Source organism: Electrona antarctica, assembly GCF_951216825.1.
Source record: "Electrona antarctica genome assembly, chromosome: 23".
NCBI lineage: Eukaryota > Metazoa > Chordata > Actinopteri > Myctophiformes > Myctophidae > Electrona > Electrona antarctica.
The window spans coordinates 34,984,218-35,010,599 of record NC_136804.1 but is presented as its reverse complement, the minus strand read 5'-3'; the positions used below and the strand labels follow the sequence as shown (position 1 = coordinate 35,010,599).

General features: G+C 46.3%; 1 protein-coding gene across 1 annotated transcript in view; it reads left to right on the top strand.

The window, feature by feature from the left end:
• Positions 1–26,382, top strand: part of snd1 (staphylococcal nuclease and tudor domain containing 1) — a 361,345-nt gene that overhangs the window by 255,587 nt on the left and 79,376 nt on the right. The window contains exon 18 of the mRNA XM_079493746.1: positions 8,418–8,562. Within this exon, the coding sequence (XP_079349872.1) occupies positions 8,418–8,562 (145 nt within the window). The remainder of the gene's footprint in view (positions 1–8,417; positions 8,563–26,382) is intronic.

The following is a 26,382-nucleotide window of genomic DNA, read 5'->3' as shown; positions in this document are numbered from 1 at the left end:
CTATCGTCTCCAGTCAGTCAGTCAGTGTACTGAACCCAGTATTTCCAGTGCAGTGTTCCAGCCTCCAGTCAGTCAGTGTACTGAACCTATGCTGTCAGTCTATCGTCTCCAGTCAGTCAGTCAGTGTACTGAACCTATGCTGTCAGTCTATCGTCTCCAGTCAGTCAGTCAGTGTACTGAACCTATGCTGTCAGTCTATCGTCTCCAGTCAGTCAGTCAGCGTACTGAACCTATGCTGTCAGTCTATGGTCTCCAGTCAGTCAGTCAGTGTACTGAACCTATGCTGTCAGTCTATCGTCTCCAGTCAGTCAGTCAGCGTACTGAACCTATGCTGTCAGTCTATCGTCTCCAGTCAGTCAGTCAGCGTACTAAACCTATGCTGTCAGTCTATCGTCTCCAGTCAGTCAGTCAGCGTACTAAACCTATGCTGTCAGTCTATCGTCTCCAGTCAGTCAGTCAGTGTACTAAACCTATGCTGTCAGTCTATCGTCTCCAGTCAGTCAGTGTACTGAACCTATGCTGTCAGTCTATCGTCTCCAGTCAGTCAGTCAGTGTACTAAACCTATGCTGTCAGTCTATCGTCTCCAGTCAGTCAGTCAGTGTACTAAACCTATGCTGTCAGTCTATGGTCTCCAGTCAGTCAGTCAGTGTACTGAACCCAGTATTTCCAGTGCAGTGTTCCAGCCTCCAGTCAGTCAGTGTACTGAACCTATGCTGTCAGTCTATGGTCTCCAGTCAGTCAGTCAGTGTACTGAACCCAGTATTTCCAGTGCAGTGTTCCAGCCTCCAGTCAGTCAGTGTACTGAACCTATGCTGTCAGTCTATCGTCTCCCTCCAGTGTACTGAACCTATGCTGTCAGTCTATCGTCTCCCTCCAGTGTACTGAACCTATGCTGTCAGTCTATCGTCTCCCTCCAGTGTACTGAACCTATGCTGTCAGTCTATCGTCTCCCTCCAGTGTACTGAACCTATGCTGTCAGTCTATCGTCTCCCTCCCAGTGTACTGAACCTATGCTGTCAGTCTATCGTCTCCCTCCCAGTGTACTGAACCTATGCTGTCAGTCCATCGTCTCCCTCCAGTGTACTGAACCTATGCTGTCAGTCTATCGTCTCCAGTCAGTCAGTCAGTGTACTGAACCTATGCTGTCAGTCTATCGTCTCCAGTCAGTCAGTCAGCGTACTGAACCTATGCTGTCAGTCTATCGTCTCCAGTCAGTCAGTCAGTGTACTGAAGCTATGCTGTCAGTCTATCGTCTCCAGTCAGTCAGTCAGTGTACTGAACCTATGCTGTCAGTCTATCGTCTCCAGTCAGTCAGTCAGTGTACTGAACCTATGCTGTCAGTCTATCGTCTCCAGTCAGTCAGTCAGCGTACTAAACCTATGCTGTCAGTCTATCGTCTCCAGTCAGTCAGTCAGCGTACTAAACCTATGCTGTCAGTCTATCGTCTCCAGTCAGTCAGTCAGCGTACTAAACCTATGCTGTCAGTCTATCGTCTCCAGTCAGTCAGTCAGTGTACTGAACCTATGCTGTCAGTCTATCGTCTCCAGTCAGTCAGTCAGCGTACTAAACCTATGCTGTCAGTCTATCGTCTCCAGTCAGTCAGTCAGTGTACTGAACCTATGCTGTCAGTCTATCGTCTCCAGTCAGTCAGTGTACTGAACCTATGCTGTCAGTCTATCGTCTCCAGTCAGTCAGTGTACTGAACCTATGCTGTCAGTCTATCGTCTCCAGTCAGTCAGTGTACTGAACCTATGCTGTCAGTCTATGGTCTCCAGTCAGTCAGTCAGTGTACTGAACCTATGCTGTCAGTCTATCGTCTCCAGTCAGTCAGTGTACTGAACCTATGCTGTCAGTCTATCGTCTCCAGTCAGTCAGTGTACTGAACCTATGCTGTCAGTCTATCGTCTCCAGTCAGTCAGTGTACTGAACCTATGCTGTCAGTCTATCGTCTCCAGTCAGTCAGTCAGTCAGTGTACTGAACCTATGCTGTCAGTCTATGGTCTCCAGTCAGTCAGTCAGTGTAGTGAACCTATGCTGTCAGTCTATCGTCTCCAGTCAGTCAGTCAGTGTACTGAACCTATGCTGTCAGTCTATCGTCTCCAGTCAGTCAGTCAGTGTACTGAACCTATGCTGTCAGTCTATCGTCTCCAGTCAGTCAGTCAGTGTACTGAACCTATGCTGTCAGTCTATCGTCTCCAGTCAGTCAGTCAGTGTACTGAACCTATGCTGTCAGTCTATCGTCTCCAGTCAGTCAGTCAGTGTACTGAACCTATGCTGTCAGTCTATCGTCTCCAGTCAGTCAGTCAGTGTACTGAACCTATGCTGTCAGTCTATCGTCTCCAGTCAGTCAGTCAGTGTACTGAACCCAGTATTTCCAGTGCAGTGTTCCAGCCTCCAGTCAGTCAGTGTACTGAACCTATGCTGTCAGTCTATCGTCTCCAGTCAGTCAGTCAGTGTACTGAACCTATGCTGTCAGTCTATCGTCTCCAGTCAGTCAGTCAGTGTACTGAACCTATGCTGTCAGTCTATCGTCTCCAGTCAGTCAGTCAGCGTACTGAACCTATGCTGTCAGTCTATGGTCTCCAGTCAGTCAGTCAGTGTACTGAACCTATGCTGTCAGTCTATCGTCTCCAGTCAGTCAGTCAGCGTACTGAACCTATGCTGTCAGTCTATCGTCTCCAGTCAGTCAGTCAGCGTACTAAACCTATGCTGTCAGTCTATCGTCTCCAGTCAGTCAGTCAGCGTACTAAACCTATGCTGTCAGTCTATCGTCTCCAGTCAGTCAGTCAGTGTACTAAACCTATGCTGTCAGTCTATCGTCTCCAGTCAGTCAGTGTACTGAACCTATGCTGTCAGTCTATCGTCTCCAGTCAGTCAGTCAGTGTACTAAACCTATGCTGTCAGTCTATCGTCTCCAGTCAGTCAGTCAGTGTACTAAACCTATGCTGTCAGTCTATGGTCTCCAGTCAGTCAGTCAGTGTACTGAACCCAGTATTTCCAGTGCAGTGTTCCAGCCTCCAGTCAGTCAGTGTACTGAACCTATGCTGTCAGTCTATGGTCTCCAGTCAGTCAGTCAGTGTACTGAACCCAGTATTTCCAGTGCAGTGTTCCAGCCTCCAGTCAGTCAGTGTACTGAACCTATGCTGTCAGTCTATCGTCTCCCTCCAGTGTACTGAACCTATGCTGTCAGTCTATCGTCTCCCTCCAGTGTACTGAACCTATGCTGTCAGTCTATCGTCTCCCTCCAGTGTACTGAACCTATGCTGTCAGTCTATCGTCTCCCTCCAGTGTACTGAACCTATGCTGTCAGTCTATCGTCTCCCTCCCAGTGTACTGAACCTATGCTGTCAGTCTATCGTCTCCCTCCCAGTGTACTGAACCTATGCTGTCAGTCCATCGTCTCCCTCCAGTGTACTGAACCTATGCTGTCAGTCTATCGTCTCCCTCTTCAGTCAGTGTACTGAACCTATGCTGTCAGTCTATCGTCTCCCTCTTCAGTCAGTGTACTGAACCTATGCTGTCAGTCTATCGTCTCCAGTCAGTCAGTCAGTGTACTGAACCTATGCTGTCAGTCTATCGTCTCCAGTCAGTCAGTCAGTGTACTGAACCTATGCTGTCAGTCTATCGTCTCCAGTCAGTCAGTCAGTCAGTGTAGTGAACCTATGCTGTCAGTCTATCGTCTCCAGTCAGTCAGTCAGTCAGTGTACTGAACCTATGCTGTCAGTCTATCGTCTCCCTCTTCAGTCAGTGTACTGAACCTATGCTGTCAGTCTATCGTCTCCCTCTTCAGTCAGCGTACTGAACCTATGCTGTCAGTCTATCGTCTCCAGTCAGTCAGTGTACTGAACCTATGCTGTCAGTCTATCGTCTCCAGTCAGTCAGTGTACTGAACCTATGCTGTCAGTCTATCGTCTCCCTCTTCAGTCAGCGTACTGAACCTATGCTGTCAGTCTATCGTCTCCAGTCAGTCAGTGTACTGAACCTATGCTGTCAGTCTATCGTCTCCCTCTTCAGTCAGTGTACTGAACCTATGCTGTCAGTCTATCGTCTCCCTCTTCAGTCAGTGTACTGAACCTATGCTGTCAGTCTATCGTCTCCCTCTTCAGTCAGTGTACTAAACCTATGCTGTCAGTCTATCGTCTCCAGTCAGTCAGTCAGTGTACTAAACCTATGCTGTCAGTCTATCGTCTCCAGTCAGTCAGTCAGTGTACTGAACCTATGCTGTCAGTCTATCGTCTCCCTCTTCAGTCAGTGTACTGAACCTATGCTGTCAGTCTATCGTCTCCCTCTTCAGTCAGTGTACTAAACCTATGCTGTCAGTCTATCGTCTCCAGTCAGTCAGTCAGTGTACTAAACCTATGCTGTCAGTCTATCGTCTCCAGTCAGTCAGTCAGTGTACTGAACCTATGCTGTCAGTCTATCGTCTCCAGTCAGTCAGTCAGTGTACTGAACCTATGCTGTCAGTCTATCGTCTCCCTCTTCAGTCAGTGTACTGAACCTATGCTGTCAGTCTATCGTCTCCAGTCAGTCAGTCAGTGTACTGAACCTATGCTGTCAGTCTATCGTCTCCAGTCAGTCAGTCAGTGTACTGAACCTATGCTGTCAGTCTATCGTCTCCAGTCAGTCAGTCAGTGTACTGAACCTATGCTGTCAGTCTATCGTCTCCCTCTTCAGTCGGTGTACTGAACCTATGCTGTCAGTCTATCGTCTCCCTCTTCAGTCGGTGTACTGAACCTATGCTGTCAGTCTATCGTCTCCCTCTTCAGTCGGTGTACTGAACCTATGCTGTCAGTCTATCGTCTCCCTCTTCAGTCGGTGTACTGAACCTATGCTGTCAGTCTATCGTCTCCCTCTTCAGTCAGTGTACTAAACCTATGCTGTCAGTCTATCGTCTCCCTCTTCAGTCAGTGTACTAAACCTATGCTGTCAGTCTATCGTCTCCCTCTTCAGTCAGTGTACTAAACCTATGCTGTCAGTCTATCGTCTCCCTCTTCAGTCAGTGTACTAAACCTATGCTGTCAGTCTATCGTCTCCAGTCAGTCAGTCAGTGTACTAAACCTATGCTGTCAGTCTATCGTCTCCAGTCAGTCAGTCAGTGTACTGAACCTATGCTGTCAGTCTATCGTCTCCAGTCAGTCAGTCAGTGTACTGAACCTATGCTGTCAGTCTATCGTCTCCCTCTTCAGTCAGTGTACTGAACCTATGCTGTCAGTCTATCGTCTCCCTCCAGTGTACTGAACCTATGCTGTCAGTCTATCGTCTCCAGTCAGTCAGTGTACTGAACCTATGCTGTCAGTCTATCGTCTCCAGTCAGTCAGTCAGTGTACTGAACCTATGCTGTCAGTCTATCGTCTCCAGTCAGTCAGTGTACTGAACCTATGCTGTCAGTCTATCGTCTCCAGTCAGTCAGTGTACTGAACCTATGCTGTCAGTCTATCGTCTCCAGTCAGTCAGTGTACTGAACCTATGCTGTCAGTCTATCGTCTCCAGTCAGTCAGTCAGTGTACTGAACCTATGCTGTCAGTCTATCGTCTCCAGTCAGTCAGTGTACTGAACCTATGCTGTCAGTCTATCGTCTCCAGTCAGTCAGTGTACTGAACCTATGCTGTCAGTCTATCGTCTCCAGTCAGTCAGTGTACTGAACCTATGCTGTCAGTCTATCGTCTCCAGTCAGTCAGTCAGTGTACTGAACCTATGCTGTCAGTCTATCGTCTCCAGTCAGTCAGTGTACTGAACCTATGCTGTCAGTCTATCGTCTCCAGTCAGTCAGTGTACTGAACCTATGCTGTCAGTCTATCGTCTCCAGTCAGTCAGTGTACTGAACCTATGCTGTCAGTCTATCGTCTCCAGTCAGTCAGCGTACTGAACCTATGCTGTCAGTCTATCGTCTCCCTCCAGTGTACTGAACCTATGCTGTCAGTCTATCGTCTCCCTCCAGTGTACTGAACCTATGCTGTCAGTCTATCGTCTCCCTCTTGGTTTTTCTCCGTGTGATGATGTCCACGCCGATGCTAGCCTTGACCTTTTGTTGGTGCGTCGGGCTTCCCCCTTTTTAATTGCGCCACTTGATGGGAATCGAATGCGGGGCTTGACCTTTTAATTTTCCCAGCGTGCTGACATTTGGCTCGGGTCATGTGGGTGGATTAACCCGTTCTGGGCAGGAACCCCTTTTGGTGTTTTTAAAGCGTTATGATATGCTTTAAGCTATTGAAAAATAGCAGATCTACAAGCTCGTAGCGCGCCACCGAGTGGCGCGCTACGAGCTTGTAGGTCTGCTATTTTTTTTTAAATCTTGAAAATGTGGTGCAAATCTGTGAATATATATCCTTTCAGAGCGAACGTTTTTAACTCTAGTCTTTGCTTCTGAGGGGTCCCTGGAACAACATATTTTCAGATGGGGGGGTCGGCGGCCAATTACATTTAATTTTTGGGGTCCATGACATGAAATGTTGAGCACCACTGATACAGAAACATGAGGTTTTTCAGAAAACTGTCATGATTTAGAAGAAGACATTTAAAAAATGTCGACGTCAGGCCTAAATGTGTTAAAGGGCGATACAGTCGTATCGATGTAACGCTGATTGCACGCTTCATGTTCATCCAGCAGGGCTGAAGGTGCCGACGCCTCAACCTATCGATTATTTACGTAGCAATTATTATATCATTTACCTTTTTTTGTTCCTATTAATCGAATAATTAAAAAGTTCACTACAGCTCCTTCTAAAAGAAAAAATGTGTATTGTGCACATTTTTCTTCCGTAATATAATTCGAAAAGTGAAATTTTCTTACATTCTAGATTCATTGCGCATAAAGTGACGTATTATATCTTGATGATTATGACATACAGCTCATGAATAATACTCAAACAAAATACTCAAAATATTAGAATATTACACTGAAGATTATTTTTAATCCAGAAATGCTGACCATCTGAAAAGTGTATTAATGTATGCAGTCAAGACTTGATCTGGGCTACCTTTTTTTTTTAATGTGTTTTTGTGGCTTTCACCTTTATTTTATATTTTTGAGTGGTGCAACCACTCCAAGGAACAGCAATGTCCGTGTTAACCTATGTGACTGTGTACCTATGTGTTAACCTATGTGTGTGACCATGAGTACCAGTAGGGGCAAAAGTGGCGCTGTTGTGCCAGAAACAGAGAGAGAGAGATAGTGCTGCACTGTTGCCTGCTAATGAGAGAGAGAGAGAGAGAGGAGGGGGGGGGGCGGAGTTGCACCACTCAGTTCACACGGGTGTGATTTTAATAGAGGGACAGACAGTAGGCTGACAGGAAATGGGGAGAGAGATGGGGGGGGGGGGGTGACATGCAGTAAAGGCCGTCGGGATCGGGAGTCGAACCCGCGGCACACTTCCAGACTTGGACTATACTGGCCAAGGTGCCTGGACCACTGAGCCACGGCCCAGGCCAGCAAATCATTTCATCAATGTATGTGGCATGGAGGTGATCAGCCTGTGGCACTGTTGGGGTTTTATGGAAGCCCAAGTTTGCTTTTTTAACCCATTTTGGGCGGGAACCCCTTTTGGTGTTAGCATTATGTTATGCTTTAGCTATTGAAAAATAGCAGATCTACAAGCTCATAGCGCGCCACCGAGTGGCGCGCTACGAGCTTGTAGGTCTGCTATTTTTGAAAAATCAAAGAACATAAGCTCATTTGTATTGAGTCTTATTTCTGTCTTCCTCTGCAACGTAGATTCTCAGTGGGGTTCAGGTCAGGCCAGTTGGCTGGTACACCAATTACTAGTAGTTCTGGCACTGTGTGCAGGTGCCAAATCTAGCTGGAATGGAGAATCAGCATCTCCAGGCATAAAGCTTGTCAGCATTACTGAAGTGCAAAGTGCTCTCTAAAACCTCCTGGTAGGTGGCTGTGTTGACTCCAGTGTGAAGTTGTCACTGTCGGTGATGATGTGGTGTGCCATGTCATCTGGCTGGTGTTTGTCCACTGTGTGTGTGTATCAAGTCCAGAGTTGTCTGTGTCTTAAATGGTGCATTTATATAGCGCCTTTATAAATGGTAAATGGTGCATTTATATAGCGCCTTTATAAATAGATTTACATAGATTGTGCATTACATTCACCCATTCATACACCGATTGCGGCGGAAGCCATGCAAGGTACCAACCAGCACATCGGGAGCAATTTGGGGTTCAGTGTCTTGCCCAAGGACACTTCGACAGGTAGACAGGAGGAGCCGGGATTCGAACCGCCGACCCATGGATCATTGGACGACCTGCTCTACCTCCTGAGCCACAGTCGCCCTTTGTCCACTGTGTGTGTATCAAGTCCAGAGTTGTCTGTGTCTTGTTCCAACATGTACGGAAACTTAGACTTCACATACTGTACTCTCCTGTTGTTCCAATGTCCACTGACCTGTGTGTGTGTGTGTGTGTTTACTGTAGATCTGGGCCAACTACGAGGAGAAACCAGTGGACAGTGCTCCGGACTACGTGCCGGAGGACAAAGAGCGAGTGGCAAACTACAAATCTGTCTACGTCACCGAGATCACAGACATGCTGCACATCTACGCCCAGGACGTAGAGACAGGTACAATACACATCTATGCCCAGGACGTAGAGACAGGTACAATACACATCTATGCCCAGGACGTAGAGACAGGTACAATACACATCTATGCCCAGGACGTAGAGACAGGTACAATACACATCTATGCCCAGGACGTAGAGACAGGTACAATACACATCTATGCCCAGGACGTAGAGACAGGTACAATACACATCTATGCCCAGGACGTAGAGACAGGTACAATACACATCTATGCCCAGGACGTAGAGACAGGTACAATACACATCTATGCCCAGGACGTAGAGACAGGTACAATATACATCTATGCCCAGGACGTAGAGACAGGTACAATTTACACATCTATGCCCAGGACGTAGAGACAGGTACAATACACATCTATGCCCAGGACGTAGAGACAGGTACAATACACATCTATGCCCAGGACGTAGAGACAGGTACCACAGATCACAGACATGCTGCACATCTATGCCCAGGACGTAGAGACAGGTACAATTACAATTTAGGCATTTAGCAGATGCTCTTAATCCAGAGCGATTTACAATAAGCAAAAACAAAAGCATGGCATACATCACATACATAAAAAGTAGTTATCATGAAACATGCGTAAGCTAAGAGCGTAACAGTGGAATATCTATATAATGAAACTATACATACTATACTATACATATATACTATAAAGTGATATGACTACATAAAATGCAAGTCTGTATAAGTCTGTTATCTAAGTCTACATACATAAAGTGCTATCTAAGGGGCTAGGGTAAGTGCTACGCACCATGATGGAGTCTGAAGAGGTGGGTTTTCAGACTACGGCGGAAGATTGGGAGTGATGCTGCAGTTCTGATTGTAATGGGAAGTGCATTCCATAGTGTTGGAGGCAGAAGGGAGAAGAGTTTGGGACGTGTGGAACCACGGACTCTCTCTCTGTGTGTGTGTGTGTGTGTGTGTGTGTGTGTGTGTGTGTGTGTGTGTGTGTGTGTGTGTGTGTGTGTGTGTGTGTGTGTGTGTGTGTGTGTGTGTGTGTGTGTGTGTGTGTGTGTGTGTGTGTGTGTGTGTGTGTGTGTGTGTGTGTGTGTGTGTGTGTGTGTGTGTGTGTGTGTGTGTGTGTGTGTGTGTGTGTGTGTGTGTGTGTGTGGGACAATAGCATGTGGTACGAGAGTGTCCTCTAGCCCAGTGATTCCCAAACGGTTTATACTTTATTTTAAGTTATAGTATTGACGGACAATATCATGAAACCATATAGATTGATTTTTTTAGTTTGTTAAAAAAATAAAATCACACCCGTGTGAACTGAGTGGTGCAAGGTCTTATATAGCCTGATCAGCTGTGGTCTGACGTAATGTCAGTGACCATAGTAACCATGCTCACCTGTGTACGGACACGTACACAGGTACACAAACATAGATACAGACAAAGCTGGTTGTTGGAGTGGTTTGCACCACTCAAAAAAAACAAAAACATGGCTGACTAGTAAGTGACTCAGCTAGTGCTAATAAAATTAATAATGGCTGTGTTTGATTTAGGTGTGCCCAGAGCCATTGGTGTGAGCCACATTGACGCAGCTAGTTCACAACAGACCCGTTATTCATTTGATTAGATGCAGCTGTACTGCTTTGCACACTTATGTTATGCACAGTGCACTGTAAGGTCAGACCTAGGCAGCCCACCATGGTTTATGTTATGCACAGTGCACTGTAAGGTCAGACCTAGGCAGCCCACCATGGTTTATGTTATGCACAGTGCACTGTAAGGTCAGACCTAGGCAGCCCACCATGGTTTATGTTATGCACAGTGCACTGTAAGGTCAGACCTAGGCAGCCCACCATGGTCTATGTTATGCACAGTGCACTGTAAGGTCAGACCTAGGCAGCCCACCATGGTTTATGTTATGCACAGGGCACTGTAAGGTCAGACCTAGGCAGCCCACCATGGTCTATGTTATGCACAGTGCACTGTAAGGTCAGACCTAGGCAGCCCACCATGGTTTATGTTATGCACAGTGCACTGTAAGGTCAGACCTAGGCAGCCCACCATGGTTTATGTTATGCACAGTGCACTGTAAGGTCAGACCTAGGCAGCCCACCATGGTTTATGTTATGCACAGGGCACTGTAAGGTCAGACCTAGGCAGCCCACCATGGTTTATGTTATGCACAGTGCACTGTAAGGTCAGACCTGGGCAGCCCACCATGGTTTATGTTATGCACAGTGCACTGTAAGGTCAGACCTAGGCAGCCCACCATGGTTTATGTTATGCACAGTGCACTGTAAGGTCAGACCTAGGCAGCCCACCATGGTTTATGTTATGCACAGTGCACTGTAAGGTCAGACCTAGGCAGCCCACCATGGTTTATGTTATGCACAGTGCACTGTAAGGTCAGACCTGGGCAGCCCACCATGGTTTATGTTATGCACAGTGCACTGTAAGGTCAGACCTAGGCAGCCCACCATGGTTTATGTTATGCACAGTGCACTGTAAGGTCAGACCTAGGCAGCCCACCATGGTTTATGCACAGTGCACTGTAAGGTCAGACCTAGGCAGCCCACCATGGTTTATACACAGTGCACTGTAAGGTCAGACCTAGGCAGCCCACCATGGTTTATGTTATGCACAGTGCACTGTAAGGTCAGACCTAGGGAGCCCACCATGGTTTATGTTATGCACAGTGCACTGTAAGGTCAGACCTAGGCAGCCCACCATGGTTTATGTTATGCACAGTGCACTGTAAGGTCAGACCTAGGCAGCCCACCATGGTTTATGTTATGCACAGTGCACTGTAAGGTCAGACCTGGGCAGCCCACCATGGTTTATGTTATGCACAGTGCACTGTAAGGTCAGACCTGGGCAGCCCACCATGGTTTATGTTATGCACAGTGCACTGTAAGGTCAGACCTAGGCAGCCCACCATGGTTTATGTTATGCACAGTGCACTGTAAGGTCAGACCTAGGCAGCCCACCATGGTTTATGTTATGCACAGTGCACTGTAAGGTCAGACCTGGGCAGCCCACCATGGTTTATGTTATGCACAGTGCACTGTAAGGTCAGACCTAGGCAGCCCACCATGGTTTATGTTATGCACAGTGCACTGTAAGGTCAGACCTATAGGCAGCCCACCATGGTTTATGTTATGCACAGTGCACTGTAAGGTCAGACCTGGGCAGCCCACCATGGTTTATGTTATGCACAGTGCACTGTAAGGTCAGACCTAGGCAGCCCACCATGGTTTATGTTATGCACAGTGCACTGTAAGGTCAGACCTAGGCAGCCCACCATGGTTTATGTTATGCACAGTGCACTGTAAGGTCAGACCTAGGCAGCCCACCATGGTTTATGTTATGCACAGTGCACTGTAAGGTCAGACCTATAGGCAGCCCACCATGGTTTATGTTATGCACAGTGCACTGTAAGGTCAGACCTAGGCAGCCCACCATGGTTTATGTTATGCACAGTGCACTGTAAGGTCAGACCTAGGCAGCCCACCATGGTTTATGTTATGCACAGTGCACTGTAAGGTCAGACCTAGGCAGCCCACCATGGTTTATGTTATGCACAGTGCACTGTAAGGTCAGACCTGGGCAGCCCACCATGGTTTATGTTATGCACAGTGCACTGTAAGGTCAGACCTGGGCAGCCCACCATGGTTTATGTTATGCACAGTGCACTGTAAGGTCAGACCTACAGTAGGCAGCCCACCATGGTTTATGTTATGCACAGTGCACTGTAAGGTCAGACCTGGGCAGCCCACCATGGTTTATGTTATGCACAGTGCACTGTAAGGTCAGACCTAGGGAGCCCACCATGGTTTATGTTATGCACAGTGCACTGTAAGGTCAGACCTGGGCAGCCCACCATGGTTTATGTTATGCACAGTGCACTGTAAGGTCAGACCTAGGCAGCCCACCATGGTTTATGTTATGCACAGTGCACTGTAAGGTCAGACCTAGGCAGCCCACCATGGTTTATGTTATGCACAGTGCACTGTAAGGTCAGACCTAGGCAGCCCACCATGGTTTATGTTATGCACAGTGCACTGTAAGGTCAGACCTAGGCAGCCCACCATGGTTTATGTTATGCACAGTGCACTGTAAGGTCAGACCTGGGCAGCCCACCATGGTTTTAATCTGCCCTAGTTTCAACCTGACCTGGAAAACAAGCATATTGTTGCTGCCGGGCGGAGACCTCTTATATCCATATTATAAACTTGTTTTTTGTTTACAGTACATTGCACAACAGCAAAACTGTACACAGCTGTTTGTGTACCTGTGAGACGGGACGTAAACAAAGGCCACTGACACACACTCCTGTACAAACACCTGGGGCTGGTAGATCTGGCTTCAGAAATTCATATTCAGAAAACTGTCGGGATATAGAAGACATTTTTAGAATTTAGCCTCATGTCTCAATGGGTTAAAAACTAGTACATTTGGTTTTCATTGCGATACTGATAAATACATTGAAGTGTACCAAGTTAGTTCCACTGATCCAAGACGGAACACGACCCATTGATTGATCATGGCAAACAAATGTCATGTCAAAATGTCAAAAAAAAAAATGCTCTGAAAATGTAGCCTGGCTAATAAGCCAGACCGAATCAGCCGTTGGCAAAAAAGAAAATTGCCTGCCGGCGGATTACGGTCTGGAGAGGCTCAATTGTACACCCATTTCCTACACCAGAGAACTGGTGTGGCCAATCGGGACACGGTATGCAATATGGGCGGGCTTTGGTACAGTGACGTTCAATGCTTGAGACCTTTGACCTTTGACAGTAGCTCTGACCAATTGCGTCAAAGAGAAAATGTTTGAATTTTTTGAAAGATCCATACACAGCATCTCCAGACTCAAATACCACACAACAGTGTGATTTGAGTCTGGCTTATTAGCCAGGCTACTGAAAATGCACGCGGCTCCTATAAACAAGAGTTTTAACACGAGAAGAGGTTAAGCCGCCGTGTTGTCGACGGTGTCAACATCAAAACATCTCTTTAATGTTTTCAGATGCTTTTTTTTTCATTTGACTAACATGGGGGTCAAATGCTTCTCGCGTCTTTCATGTGCAGCCAAAGCCGGTAGCACTGTGCCCTCTCGGTCCCATACTAGTCATTTGAAATTGAGCCTTCTGCGTTTGAGTCCGGGTGCTGCCCTTTTGGAATCATTCCCGTAGATTTAATTGAATACAGCTGGCAGCCTTCACTTAACATTAATTTGTATCCACACTCCCCCCCCCCTCCTTTTTTTATATTTTTATTATAGCCATGAGTATTTTATCCAACAAAGACACTCTCCTCCTCTGTAATAAAAACAACACCCACCTTCAATGCTGTGCAGTTTCATACAGTATATTGTACAACAACAGCAAAACTGTACACAGCTGTTTGTGTACCTGTGAGACAGGACGTAAACAAAGGCCACTGACACACACTCCTGTACTGTACACACGCAAACACCTGGGGCTGGGACATGCAGCAACATTGTTTTGTCAGACTTGATGATGATTTTGAGTGAAGCTGTAGTATGATCAAGTAAATAAGGCAATAACTTACAAAAAAACAAACAAAAAAAACCCCACTGGTGGGCCCTGGGGATGTGAGGCCTCACGCAAAGGACTAGCAAAACACTACGATTTTTTAACCCATTTTGACCTGAGATCAGATTCTAAAAATGTCTTCTATATCCGACAGTTTTCTGAAAAAGCTATGTTTCTATGTCAGTCGTTCTTCGATTTTTCTAAAATAGCAGACCTGCGCTATGAGCTTGTAGATCTGCTATTTTTCAATAGCTAAAGCATAACGTAATGCTAACACCAACAGGGGTTCCCGCCCAAAATGGGTTAACCCATTGAGACATGAGGCTAATTCTGCAAAGGCCTTCTAAATCAGTAGTTCTCAAACTGTATTGCGCCAAGGACCCCCAAGGACCCCCAAAACTATGTTTTGGCCGCGGACCCCCCCCCATCTGTCTATTTGTTTATATACTTATTTGTTTATTTCAAATAGCAGGTGTACAAGAAGAGCTTGTATGTATGTGTGCTATTATTGAATAGCCAACAACATGCACTAACATTGTCCCAGTTTTTCCCAATTTTGATTCTCATTAACCCCTTTTGGTGTTTTAAACATGTTATAATTTAGCTATTGAAAAATAGCAGATCTACAAGCTCACCAAGTGGCGCGCTACGAGCTTGTAGGTCTGCTATTTTTGAAAAAATCGAAGAACGACGCATTTTCAGAAAACTGTCAGGATGTAGAAGACGTTTTTAGAATCTGATCTCAGGTCAAAATGGGTTAAAATTGTAGTGTTTTGCTAGTCATTTGCGGAGGGCCTCACATCCCCAGGGCCCCCCAGTGGGGCCCCGGCCCGTAGGTTGGGGGATCGTGGATTTTTTTTCTTCCCATTTCTTTATTTTTTTCTTCTCTCGTTTTCTTGTCTTACATCCTATTGTGCAGGAACACCCTCACGCTAAAGCGCTCCTGCACAAAGGTACAGAGGCTGCTGGAAATGTCTCCTTTTTCTCTACACCAGACTGACTTTATGAATGTCAATTATCTCGGCGGTGCAGACTACCCTACCCCGTACCCCTGCGCCCCACCACCACCCCCCACCCCGCCAACGAGAACAATGTTCCGCTCGTTTTTACTAGTGAATGACAGGAATAAATCAATGCCGTCCCGGCCTGTCACTGGAGGGAGGGATGTGGGGGGGAGACAAGTTCTCACCTCGAAAAACCAACAATTCCAGCTGTCTTTGCATGGCTGCTGCTGCTCCTCCTCCCACCCGTGTGCACGTACGTACACTGTCGGGCGGAAAACCATGTATCTCCATTTTTATTTAATTTTTCTCCCACACACAAAATAAAGCACACATTATTTTCACTTCATTGTATGAATGTGTCACGCAATAGTGAATAAAATAGCAGATCTACAAGGTCACAACAGCGTATTTTGCAAAGAAAATTAAAATGACACCGATATGCTTTCCCGGTTTTATTGAACCCATGAGGAAGTATAGCCTTATAAGCCGACGGTTAATCCCGAGCCAGGTGGCCCATAAGTCAGGTAGTAGGTGGTTCTCTCGTGGATGCACATGTTTAAAATTCTCTCTAATCTTGTTCAACATTTTCAGATTTCCTCAGCGTTTACTTTTCATTGTGTAGGCAGTACAATAACACTGCATTAGAGCCACTCTTATTTGTCTAGTTCCCCAAATAGCTTATTCAATAGTTCAATATCGGGCCCTCCATAACAATGTAACCCTCCCCAAACATAATATTTTTCTCATATCATGTCAGTCTAGCTACAGTTAGATGGCGTCTCTTCACAGTGATCATAAGGTGTTATTAGTTTGGTAACTAAAACCAAATGACAAACAAAATTACTTGTGAAGTAATAAGGGGCGATAAACCTGTCGAAGCCAGATGCTCAATCCTGTTATCGCTTTTAGATTAGAAACCATTCTGGGCGGGAACCCCTTTTGGTGTTAGCATTATGTTATGCTTTAGCTATTGAAAAATAGCAGATCTACAAGCTCATAGCACGCCACAAGCTTGTAGGTCTGCTATTTTAGAAAAATCGAAGAACGACTGACACAGAAACATAGCTTTTTCAGAAAAATGTCAGGATATAGAAGACATTTTTAGAATCTGATCTCAGGTCAAAATGGGTTACAAACCATTCTCGCCGCTGAGTGCTATATATCTTTTTTTCTTTATTTTGTAAATTATCACCCTACTTCAGGGGTTCTCAACCCGTGGGGCGGGACCCCTCGGGGGGTCGCCAAATTATTTTGGGGGGTCCCCAATTTTTTTTTTTTTTAAAGGACCCCAACTGAATGGCTAGAAAGTGGAAATGAAGAGTTTACATAAAGTACACATAGTACATGCATACACCTTCCCTAATGATTATATCTGGTTTCAGTATTTATTTATGGTGTATTGTCTCTATTATTAAGGTTATTGTAGCAGTCAATTTATATTGGGGGTCGGGAGGGGGCGGCGCGGGGGTCCCGAGACATTGCCAAAGCATCTCCGGGGGTCCCCGGCCAAAAAACGTTGAGAACCCCTGCTTACTTGATCATACTACAGCACCACACAAAATCAAACGAAGATCCATGCACTCTAAACATGTTTAGTTTTGAGCTTGACGATCTGCTATTTTCTCAAATTGAATCCTGAAAGGCAACATATTGTGGACATAATGATGTTTCCACCCGACAGAGACGACATATTTTATGCAGGGTGGAAAAAATATGCCTGCCTACGAGATGATTGATTGAGTGCTTGTTTAATCAAAGACGTGTTTCGACCCCCGGTGCAAAGTCCACTTTGGCATCACCCATGAAATTGAATTTACTCTGGCCTTTTTTATTTATTTGCCTTAATGACATAATTAATTAATTTTGGCCTGGCGTCCTGCTACCAGTCTGAGGCTGGGAATTACCAGCAGTGTGACAATCTAATCACTTTCCAGCGTGGCGAGCATTTGACCCCTTGCTCACTCTCTGTGGAAAAACACACACACACACACACACACACACACACACACACACACACACACAGTGGGGAATTGAAAATAGTCCGACATTGCTTTATCAAGTCCCATGTTTCTGTACCCACCCACCCGGTGCCCGGACCCCGCCTTGAGAACCAATGAAATAAAAGCGTCAATGTATCCAGCAAAATAGCTGTGATACGACTTGAGAGTATGTACGTATGAGACCCGGGTACTCAGGAAGGGGAAGCTAAACCATCTTCTACCGTCGATGTGACGGTACACAGTACCTTAGTTGCAGCCTAAGGGCTTCGATATTGTTTGTCCCCACAAGTATAGGACTTCTGAACAAAGCAGGCCCCCCATCTCAGTTCGGTGCATAAAATGTAATGCAACGTGATGATGACTGGTAGCTTTTTCTGTCATTTTCTTTTTTTTTTATACAGTACAGTAAATACGTATGCATGCACACGCACCCGCCACCATTATTCCAGGAGGCCTGTAGGTGAGGCAGAGAGGCAACGGAAGCAATCTTCTCCCCACAATCTGTTAGATCTAAATCTGTAGCCCTCAGCTCCTCTCCTCTCCTCTCCTCTCCTCTCCTCCGAGGATGCATGGAGTGATGTAACGAGGACGTCGTGCCACTTTTTATCACCCGTCAAACATCGCCTGTCACCGCCTGAGCGACCACGTGTTCCCCGTGTGCCACATGCCAGCTCCCCTATGGGATTTAACCCATTCTGGGCGGGAACTCCTTTTTGGTGGGGTTTTTTTGATGTTTTTCTTTTTTGGCTTTCCACCTTTATTTTATATTTTTTTATGGAGGTTTCAGACAGTAGGCTGCCGTCGGGATCGGGAGTCGAACCCGCGGCACACTGCCAGACTGGATTACCAGCCAAGGTGCCTGGACCGCTGAGCCACGGCCCAGGCCCCTTTTTGGTGTTTTAACTTAAGCATTATGTTATGCTTTAGCTGTTGGAAAAAATACAAGCTCATAGCGCGGCACCGAGTGCCGTGCTACGAGCTTGTCGGTCTGCTATTTTTTTGAAAAATCGTGAAAATGTAGTGCAAATCTTTGAATATTTATTCTTTCAGAGCGAACGTTTGTGAGGGGTTCCTGGAATAACATATTTTCAGATGGGGGTCGGTGGCCAATTACATATCATTTTTGGGGTCCTTGACATGAAATATTGAGCACCACTGATATAAAAAACATTAGGTATTTCAGAAAACTGTCAGGATTCAGAAGACATTTCTTTTTTAAATGTCGACGTCAGGCCTGAATGGGTTAATGTGGTTCGGCGGCGGTGGCACCAACACATAAACCCCCGCTTACAAGAACACGTGAAGGACGCGGCGGGAGCGAACGCATACCCGCTTTGTTTTGTTTTGTTTTGTTTTGTTTGTCGATGCACGTGTGAGGGGATGAAACGGTCCTTGTGTTTTTGTTTACCATACATTATTTCCCGAAGAATGTCGCCCTTTAACCGATTTAGGCCTGACGTCGAAAGATCTTCTAAATCCTGACAGTTTTCTGAAATACCTCATGTTTCTGTATCAGTGGTGCTCAATATTTCATGTCAAGGATCCCAAAAATGATATTTAATTGGCTGCCGACCCTCATCTGAAAATATGTTGTTCCAGGGACCAGCAGAAGCAAAGGTTTGAGTTAAAAAACGTTAAAATATATATTCAAAGATTTGCGCCACATTTTCACGATTTTTCAAAAATAGCAGACCTACAAGCTCGTAGCGCGCCACTCGGTGGCGCGCTATGAGCTTGTAGATCTGCTGTTTTTCAATAGCTAAATTATAACATAATGTTTAAAACACCAAAAGGGGTTCCCGCCCAGAATGGGTTAAGTATCTCGTCACGGAGAGAGCGGGGGACATCAAGGGACAAAGATGTAAGTGCATGCTTACTCTTCCAGAGCAGCATAAATGTTGTATTAAAGAAATACCATTTTTCTTCTTTATTTATGGAACATATCACTGTACTCTGTGTGTTCTGACAGGGAGAGCTGTGAGTTGTTTAGTCTCCTCTCTTACAAAGCTGGCATTTTTGGATGAACCAGCAACGTTTTTAATTGGCCTGTGTTCTTCCAGCAGGATGACTTCTTTTTTTCTTCTTTTTTAACATTTGTTGTTTTTTGGGGGGTTTGTTGAATTCTTGCTTTGAGTGGTGCTAGCCACTCCTGTGTGTGTGTGTGTGTGTGTGTGTGTGTGTGTGTGTGTGTGTGTGTGTGTGCGCCACGACAATACCGCTGGATGGTACTGTTGAGCACTGTCTCTCACAGTAGAGAGACAGTGCAGTACGAGTAGTGTAGTACGGTACAGTACGAGTAGTACGGTACAGTACGAGTAGTGCAGTACGAGTAGTGCAGTACGAGTAGTACGGTACAGTACGAGTAGTACGGTACAGTACGAGGAGTGCAGTACGAGTAGTACGGTACAGTACGAGTAGTACGGTACAGTACGAGGAGTGCAGTACGAGTAGTACGGTACAGTACGAGTAGTACGGTACAGTACGAGTAGTACGGTACAGTACGAGGAGTGCAGTACGAGTAGTACGGTACAGTACGAGTAGTGCAGTACGAGTAGTACGGTACAGTACGAGGAGTGCAGTACGAGTAGTACGGTACAGTACGAGGAGTGCAGTACGAGTAGTACGGTACAGTACGAGTAGTACGGTACAGTACGAGGAGTGCAGTACGAGTAGTACGGTACAGTACGAGGAGTGCAGTACGAGTAGTACGGTACAGTACGAGTAGTGCAGTACGAGTAGTACGGTACAGTACGAGGAGTGCAGTACGAGTAGTACGGTACAGTACGAGGAGTGCAGTACGAGTAGTACGGTACAGTACGAGTAGTACGGTACAGTACGAGTAGTACGGTACAGTACGAGGAGTGCAGTACGAGTAGTACGGTACAGTACGAGGAGTGCAGTACGAGTAGTACGGTACAGTACGAGTAGTGCAGTACGAGTAGTACGGTACAGTACGAGTAGTACGGTACAGTACGAGGAGTGCAGTACGAGTAGTACGGTACAGTACGAGGAGTGCAGTACGAGTAGTACGGTACAGTACGAGTAGTGCAGTACGAGTAGTACGGTACAGTACGAGTAGTACGGTACAGTACGAGGAGTGCAGTACGAGTAGTACGGTACAGTACGAGTAGTACGGTACAGTACGAGGAGTGCAGTACGAGTAGTACGGTACAGTACGAGGAGTGCAGTACGAGTAGTACGGTACAGTACGAGTAGTGCAGTACGAGTAGTACGGTACAGTACGAGGAGTGCAGTACGAGTAGTACGGTACAGTACGAGTAGTACGGTACAGTACGAGGAGTGCAGTACGAGTAGTACGGTACAGTACGAGTAGTACGGTACAGTACGAGTAGTACGGTACAGTACGAGTAGTACGGTACAGTACGAGGAGTGCAGTACGAGTAGTACGGTACAGTACGAGGAGTGCAGTACGAGTAGTACGGTACAGTACGAGGAGTGCAGTACGAGTAGTACGGTACAGTACGAGGAGTGCAGTACGAGTAGTACGGTACAGTACGAGTAGTACGGTACAGTACGAGTAGTACGGTACAGTACGAGTAGTACGGTACAGTACGAGGAGTGCAGTACGAGTAGTACGGTACAGTACGAGTAGTACGGTACAGTACGAGTAGTACGGTACAGTACGAGTAGTGCAGTACGAGTAGTGCAGTACGAGTAGTACGGTACAGTACGAGTAGTACGGTACAGTACGAGTAGTGCAGTACGAGTAGTACGGTACAGTACGAGGAGTGCAGTACGAGTAGTACGGTACAGTACGAGTAGTACGGTACAGTACGAGTAGTACAGTACGAGTAGTACGGTACAGTACGAGGAGTGCAGTACGAGTAGTACGGTACAGTACGAGGAGTGCAGTACGAGTAGTACGGTACAGTACGAGTAGTGCAGTACGAGTAGTGCAGTACGAGTAGTGCAGTACGAGTAGTGCAGTACGAGTAGTACGGTACAGTACGAGGAGTGCAGTACGAGTAGTACGGTACAGTACGAGTAGTACGGTACAGTACGAGGAGTGCAGTACGAGTAGTACGGTACAGTACGAGTAGTACGGTACAGTACGAGGAGTGCAGTACGAGTAGTACGGTACAGTACGAGTAGTACGGTACAGTACGAGGAGTGCAGTACGAGTAGTACGGTACAGTACGAGTAGTACGGTACAGTACGAGGAGTGCAGTACGAGTAGTACGGTACAGTACGAGTAGTACGGTACAGTACGAGGAGTGCAGTACGAGTAGTACGGTACAGTACGAGGAGTGCAGTACGAGTAGTACGGTACAGTACGAGTAGTGCAGTACGAGTAGTACGGTACAGTACGAGTAGTGCAGTACGAGTAGTACGGTACAGTACGAGTAGTACGGTACAGTACGAGGAGTGCAGTACGAGTAGTACGGTACAGTACGAGTAGTACGGTACAGTACGAGGAGTGCAGTACGAGTAGTACGGTACAGTACGAGTAGTACGGTACAGTACGAGGAGTGCAGTACGAGTAGTACGGTACAGTACGAGTAGTACGGTACAGTACGAGTAGTGCAGTACGAGTAGTACGGTACAGTACGAGTAGTGCAGTACGAGTAGTACGGTACAGTACGAGTAGTGCAGTACGAGGAGTACGGTACAGTACGAGTAGTACGGTACAGTACGAGGAGTGCAGTACGAGTAGTACGGTACAGTACGAGGAGTGCAGTACGAGTAGTACGGTACAGTACGAGTAGTGCAGTACGAGTAGTACGGTACAGTACGAGTAGTACGGTACAGTACGAGGAGTGCAGTACGAGTAGTACGGTACAGTACGAGTAGTACGGTACAGTACGAGGAGTGCAGTACGAGTAGTACGGTACAGTACGAGTAGTGCAGTACGAGTAGTACGGTACAGTACGAGTAGTGCAGTACGAGTAGTGCAGTACGAGTAGTACAGTATGAGGAGTACAGTACGAGTAGTACAGTGCAGTACGAGTAGGCTAGTACGGTGCAGCACGAGTAGTGCAGTACGAGTAGTACAGTGCAGTACGAGTAGTACAGTGCAGTACGAGTAGTACATTGCAGTACGAGTAGGCTAGTACAGTGCAGTACGAGTAGTACATTGCAGTACGAGTAGGCTAGTACAGTGCAGTACGAGTAGTACATTGCAGTACGAGTAGGCTAGTACAGTGCAGTACGAGTAGTACATTGCAGTACGAGTAGGCTAGTACAGTGCAGTACGAGTAGTACATTGCAGTACGAGTAGGCTAGTACAGTGCAGTGCGAGTAGTACAGTGCAGTAAGAGTAAGTCGCTCTGGATTAAGAGCGTCTGCTAAATGCCTAAATTGTAAATTGAGTACCGTACAAGTATGGTACGAGTGCAGTACGAGTACAGCACAGCACCACTCAGTTCAGGTGGGTCTATTTTGTGTGTCCTCACCTAATTCTATCATACAAGATCTGAATCAGGGCTAGTGTGGTTAATGTGTTTCATAATAATAATGTAAGGTTAATGTGTTTCATAATAAGCTATCCATTGCCTCCGAGTTGTAGTGGAGTATGTTTTTAATTGGAAATGAATTAAGTAAAGCAAAAATATATATCATTGTATTGCATTATAGTACTTGAATAAATTAAGCTTACTTTCTTTTCCACTACTCAGACCCCCCTCTCTCGCTCTCTCGCGCTCTCGCTCTCGCTCTCGCTCTCGCTCTCGCTCTCGCTCTCGCTCTCGCTCTCGCTCTCGCTCTCTCTCTCTCTTCTCTCTCTCTCTTCTCTCTCTCGCTCTCTCTCTCTCTCTCTCTCTGAGATGCATATTATGGTACAGGGTCCTTGAAGAGCACTTCAAAGCGGTGTAAAAATCATACAAGCTGTGTGCTTTGCAGTATCATTAAAACATCCTGTCTTCCCCCTGCGCCCGCCCGCCCCACCCCCTTTCGCCCCAATTTCTCAAGTGCAGGAGTTTGTAGATGGAGATAGAGAGAGAGAGAGAGAGAGAGAGAGAGAGAGAGAGAGCGTGTGAGATAGATGAGGAGTTTAGAGCAGGACTTGAATTTCTTAGAAGTACTTTGAAGATCCAGTTTGAGGACATGCTTGTAATTCTTCCTTTTTTTCCCACAAGTCTTATGCAACCAGCAAATTAGTCGTAATGTTTGCTGCAACAGTATGTGACAATCCCTAACGGTTCAATCTAGATCCATTTTGTATGGGGAACATGTTTTTTTGGGTGTGTGTGCGCAGCGTGTGTGTCTGTGTGTGCAGCGTGTGTGTGCAAGCTCACAACGCGTCGCAGCGTGACGCGTTGTGAGCTTGTAGATCGGCTATTTTCAGCATGAAACCAAGTGAAAAATGACTTGTCTTTTGTTTATACTGGATCTCTTGTCCACTAGTCCCTTCATAACATTTTAGTCTAGTTTGTATTTGACGAAATTGTCAAAATATTTAATATACGACGAAAACAACACTGTGTGTGTGTGTGTGTGTGTCTCTCTCTCTCTCTCTCACCGGAGAGTCCATGTCCTCTAACTGTCTGTCTTCTTTTCCCCCTCTCTCTTATCAGTTCGATCCCGGGGATATCGCTGTCAAATCCTATTTACTCAATAACATCCTCCAGATAGGTGCAAACGTTTAACCCGCCCGCACGAAATACTCTGCAAGGACACCTTAAGATGCAGCATAGATTATACAACATTATACCGTGGGAGAAGTTGGACCGTTCCCACCTGTAATACCTGCCTATTTTACTAGGCTTATTTTCCTTCTAAAGCCTCATGCACAATATTACACTTAGTTCCGCGGCCGGTTTCGATATCAGTCGATCTACAAGCTTGCCATGTGGCGCCGTGTGCCACATGGCAAGCTTGTAGATCGGCTGATTTCGGTGCATGACACCATCACGCAATGAAGTAAAAAAAATCGGGCTTTAAGATCTAGGGGTCAAAGGGCTTTATTTATTTTTGGCAGCCACTGCCTACAGTCCATTTACAGGGAAACTCCTTGGCCAACCTTGATGCGCGGTCGCGGAGAGCGAGGCTAACTAGCTTTTCCCCTGACCTTCCCTGGCCCGCATAGTCTAGCTAATTATACAGAAAACAAACGCACACACACACATGCACACACACACACACACACACACACACACACACACACACGTGACTCTGTTCTGGGACGAGAGCCAAGACGTAACAACAAGAGTTCTTAGAAAGGGACTTGAGTTTTGCAGCAATAGAAGTGTATTATTGTGAGGGCAGTATTACTGTGACAGTGTAATCGTGCGAGGCACTCGGAGCTACTTCGTATACATTCCCCAAACTGCTGGTGTGTGAAAACGATCACTGTTCTAATGTGGTTTAGATGATGAGGTGTAATACAGCTTTTCTTTTGTTCCTGAAATAGTTTTGGCCGACAATCAGCTGAATTCTGACTAGCTCGACTGGAGCCCCACGTTCGTTTGAAATGCACCGCTGGCTGCGGCCCTTAACCCATTCAGACCTGACGTCGAAATTTAAAAAAAAAAAGTTTTCTAAATCATGACAATTTTCGGAAAGATTTGAGGCACATTTTAACGATTTTTCAAAAATAGCAGACCTACAAGTTCATAGCGCGCCACTCGGTGGCGCGCTATGAGCTTGTAGATCTGCTATTTTTCAATAGCTAAATTATAACAATGTTTAAAACACCAAAAGGGGTTCCCGCCCCAAATGGGTTAATGGTTAATGTGGTTAAACGCTAACGTGACATGTATGCGTTCCAGGTCTCAATGGATTAACCCATTTAGGCCAAAAAAAAAAAGTCTTCAGGAAAGAATATATATCCAAAGATTTGTGCCACATTTTCACGATTTTTCAAAAATAGCAGACCTACAAGCTGGCGCGCTATGAGCTTGTAGATCTTCTATTTTTCAATAGCTAAAGTATAACATAATGCTTAGTTAAAACACCAAAAGGGGTTCCCGCCCAGAATGGGTTAAAAATGAATCGAGGATCTCTCGAATTGGTTCCATCCAAACTCGTCTAACTAACAATAGATTGTGTTTGATCTTAAATTGGCACAGTAGACCTGAGTTGACTCTGTACTTGGTCCAGTCCCCCCCCCCCCCCCCCCCCCTACACTGAATCCCTTCACAGAAAAGTGGCAGATCTGCAAGCTCACAATGTGACGCATTTCAACACGTTGTGAGCATGTAGATCTGCATGCATGCTCCCACGCACGCACACATGCATGCACTCGCTCTATCTGTCTGTCTCGCTCGCTCACTCGCTCACTCACTCACTCAGTGCCGGCCCTCCCATCAGGCAGAACAGGCAGTTGCCTGGGGCATCATGAGGGGAGGGGGGGCATCATGAGGGGAGGGGGGGGGCATCATGAGGGGAGGGGGGGCATCATGAGGGGAAGGGGGGCATCATGAGGGGAGGGGGGCATCCACCAAGCAAAAAAAACACACACAGTGCTTTAGAACACAAGGGGGGCATGGTCATTTTTCAAGGGGGCATCACGAAAAATCCTGCCTAGGGCACCAAATTGCTCAGGGCCGGCACTGCCTCACTCACTCACTCACTCAATTGCACACACAAACACACACACACATACACACACACACGCGCGCAGACACGCACGCACACACACAGGGCCTACTATGAGATTATCTCGGGCCTGTGTTATCTCCTAAATGATTCTCAAACACTGTGGGGAGAAATGCATAGTTGGTAATATGGTTTTATTCTCAAGGGGTTGTTCTCTGCTGCTCTAATTCACTGCTTTTTCCTCCGTGTTTTAATTATTCACATTTAATTACTCTTAAATGTGAGGGGTTTTCTCTTTTTTTTTTGGTCCTTATGGATGGCGTTCGTTCGTTGTGGGTATGTGAGCTTTGCGTTTGTGATTAAATTGATATTTTGTCCCCAGTCAGCAGGAAGTGTTTGGGATTGTAGGTTCCTTCTCTTTCAATTCTCTTTTTTCCTCTCCTCCCTCCAGGGCTCTTTATCTACCTCTTTCTGTTCATCTCCTCTTAATTCTCACATTCTCTCTCCTCTCCCACATGCTTTCTCCTAGCTGCTATATCTCTCTCTCCATCCTTTCCCCCCTCTCTCCCTCTCTCTCTCTCTCTCTCTCTCGCTCTTCCTCCCGAGGCAGTGTGTAATTACTGTCAGAGGGGGACCTGCAAAGATCTGCGTGACCTTGTGGACACGCTGAAAGACTGAGGCCTCTCCGAGCCGCTCAGTGTGTTGTCGTCGTCGTCCTCCCACAGCTTGCACTTTGCTGACGATTTTAGAGACCCGGTGTATTTTAAGCCATGCTAAATATACGGATTTAATTTG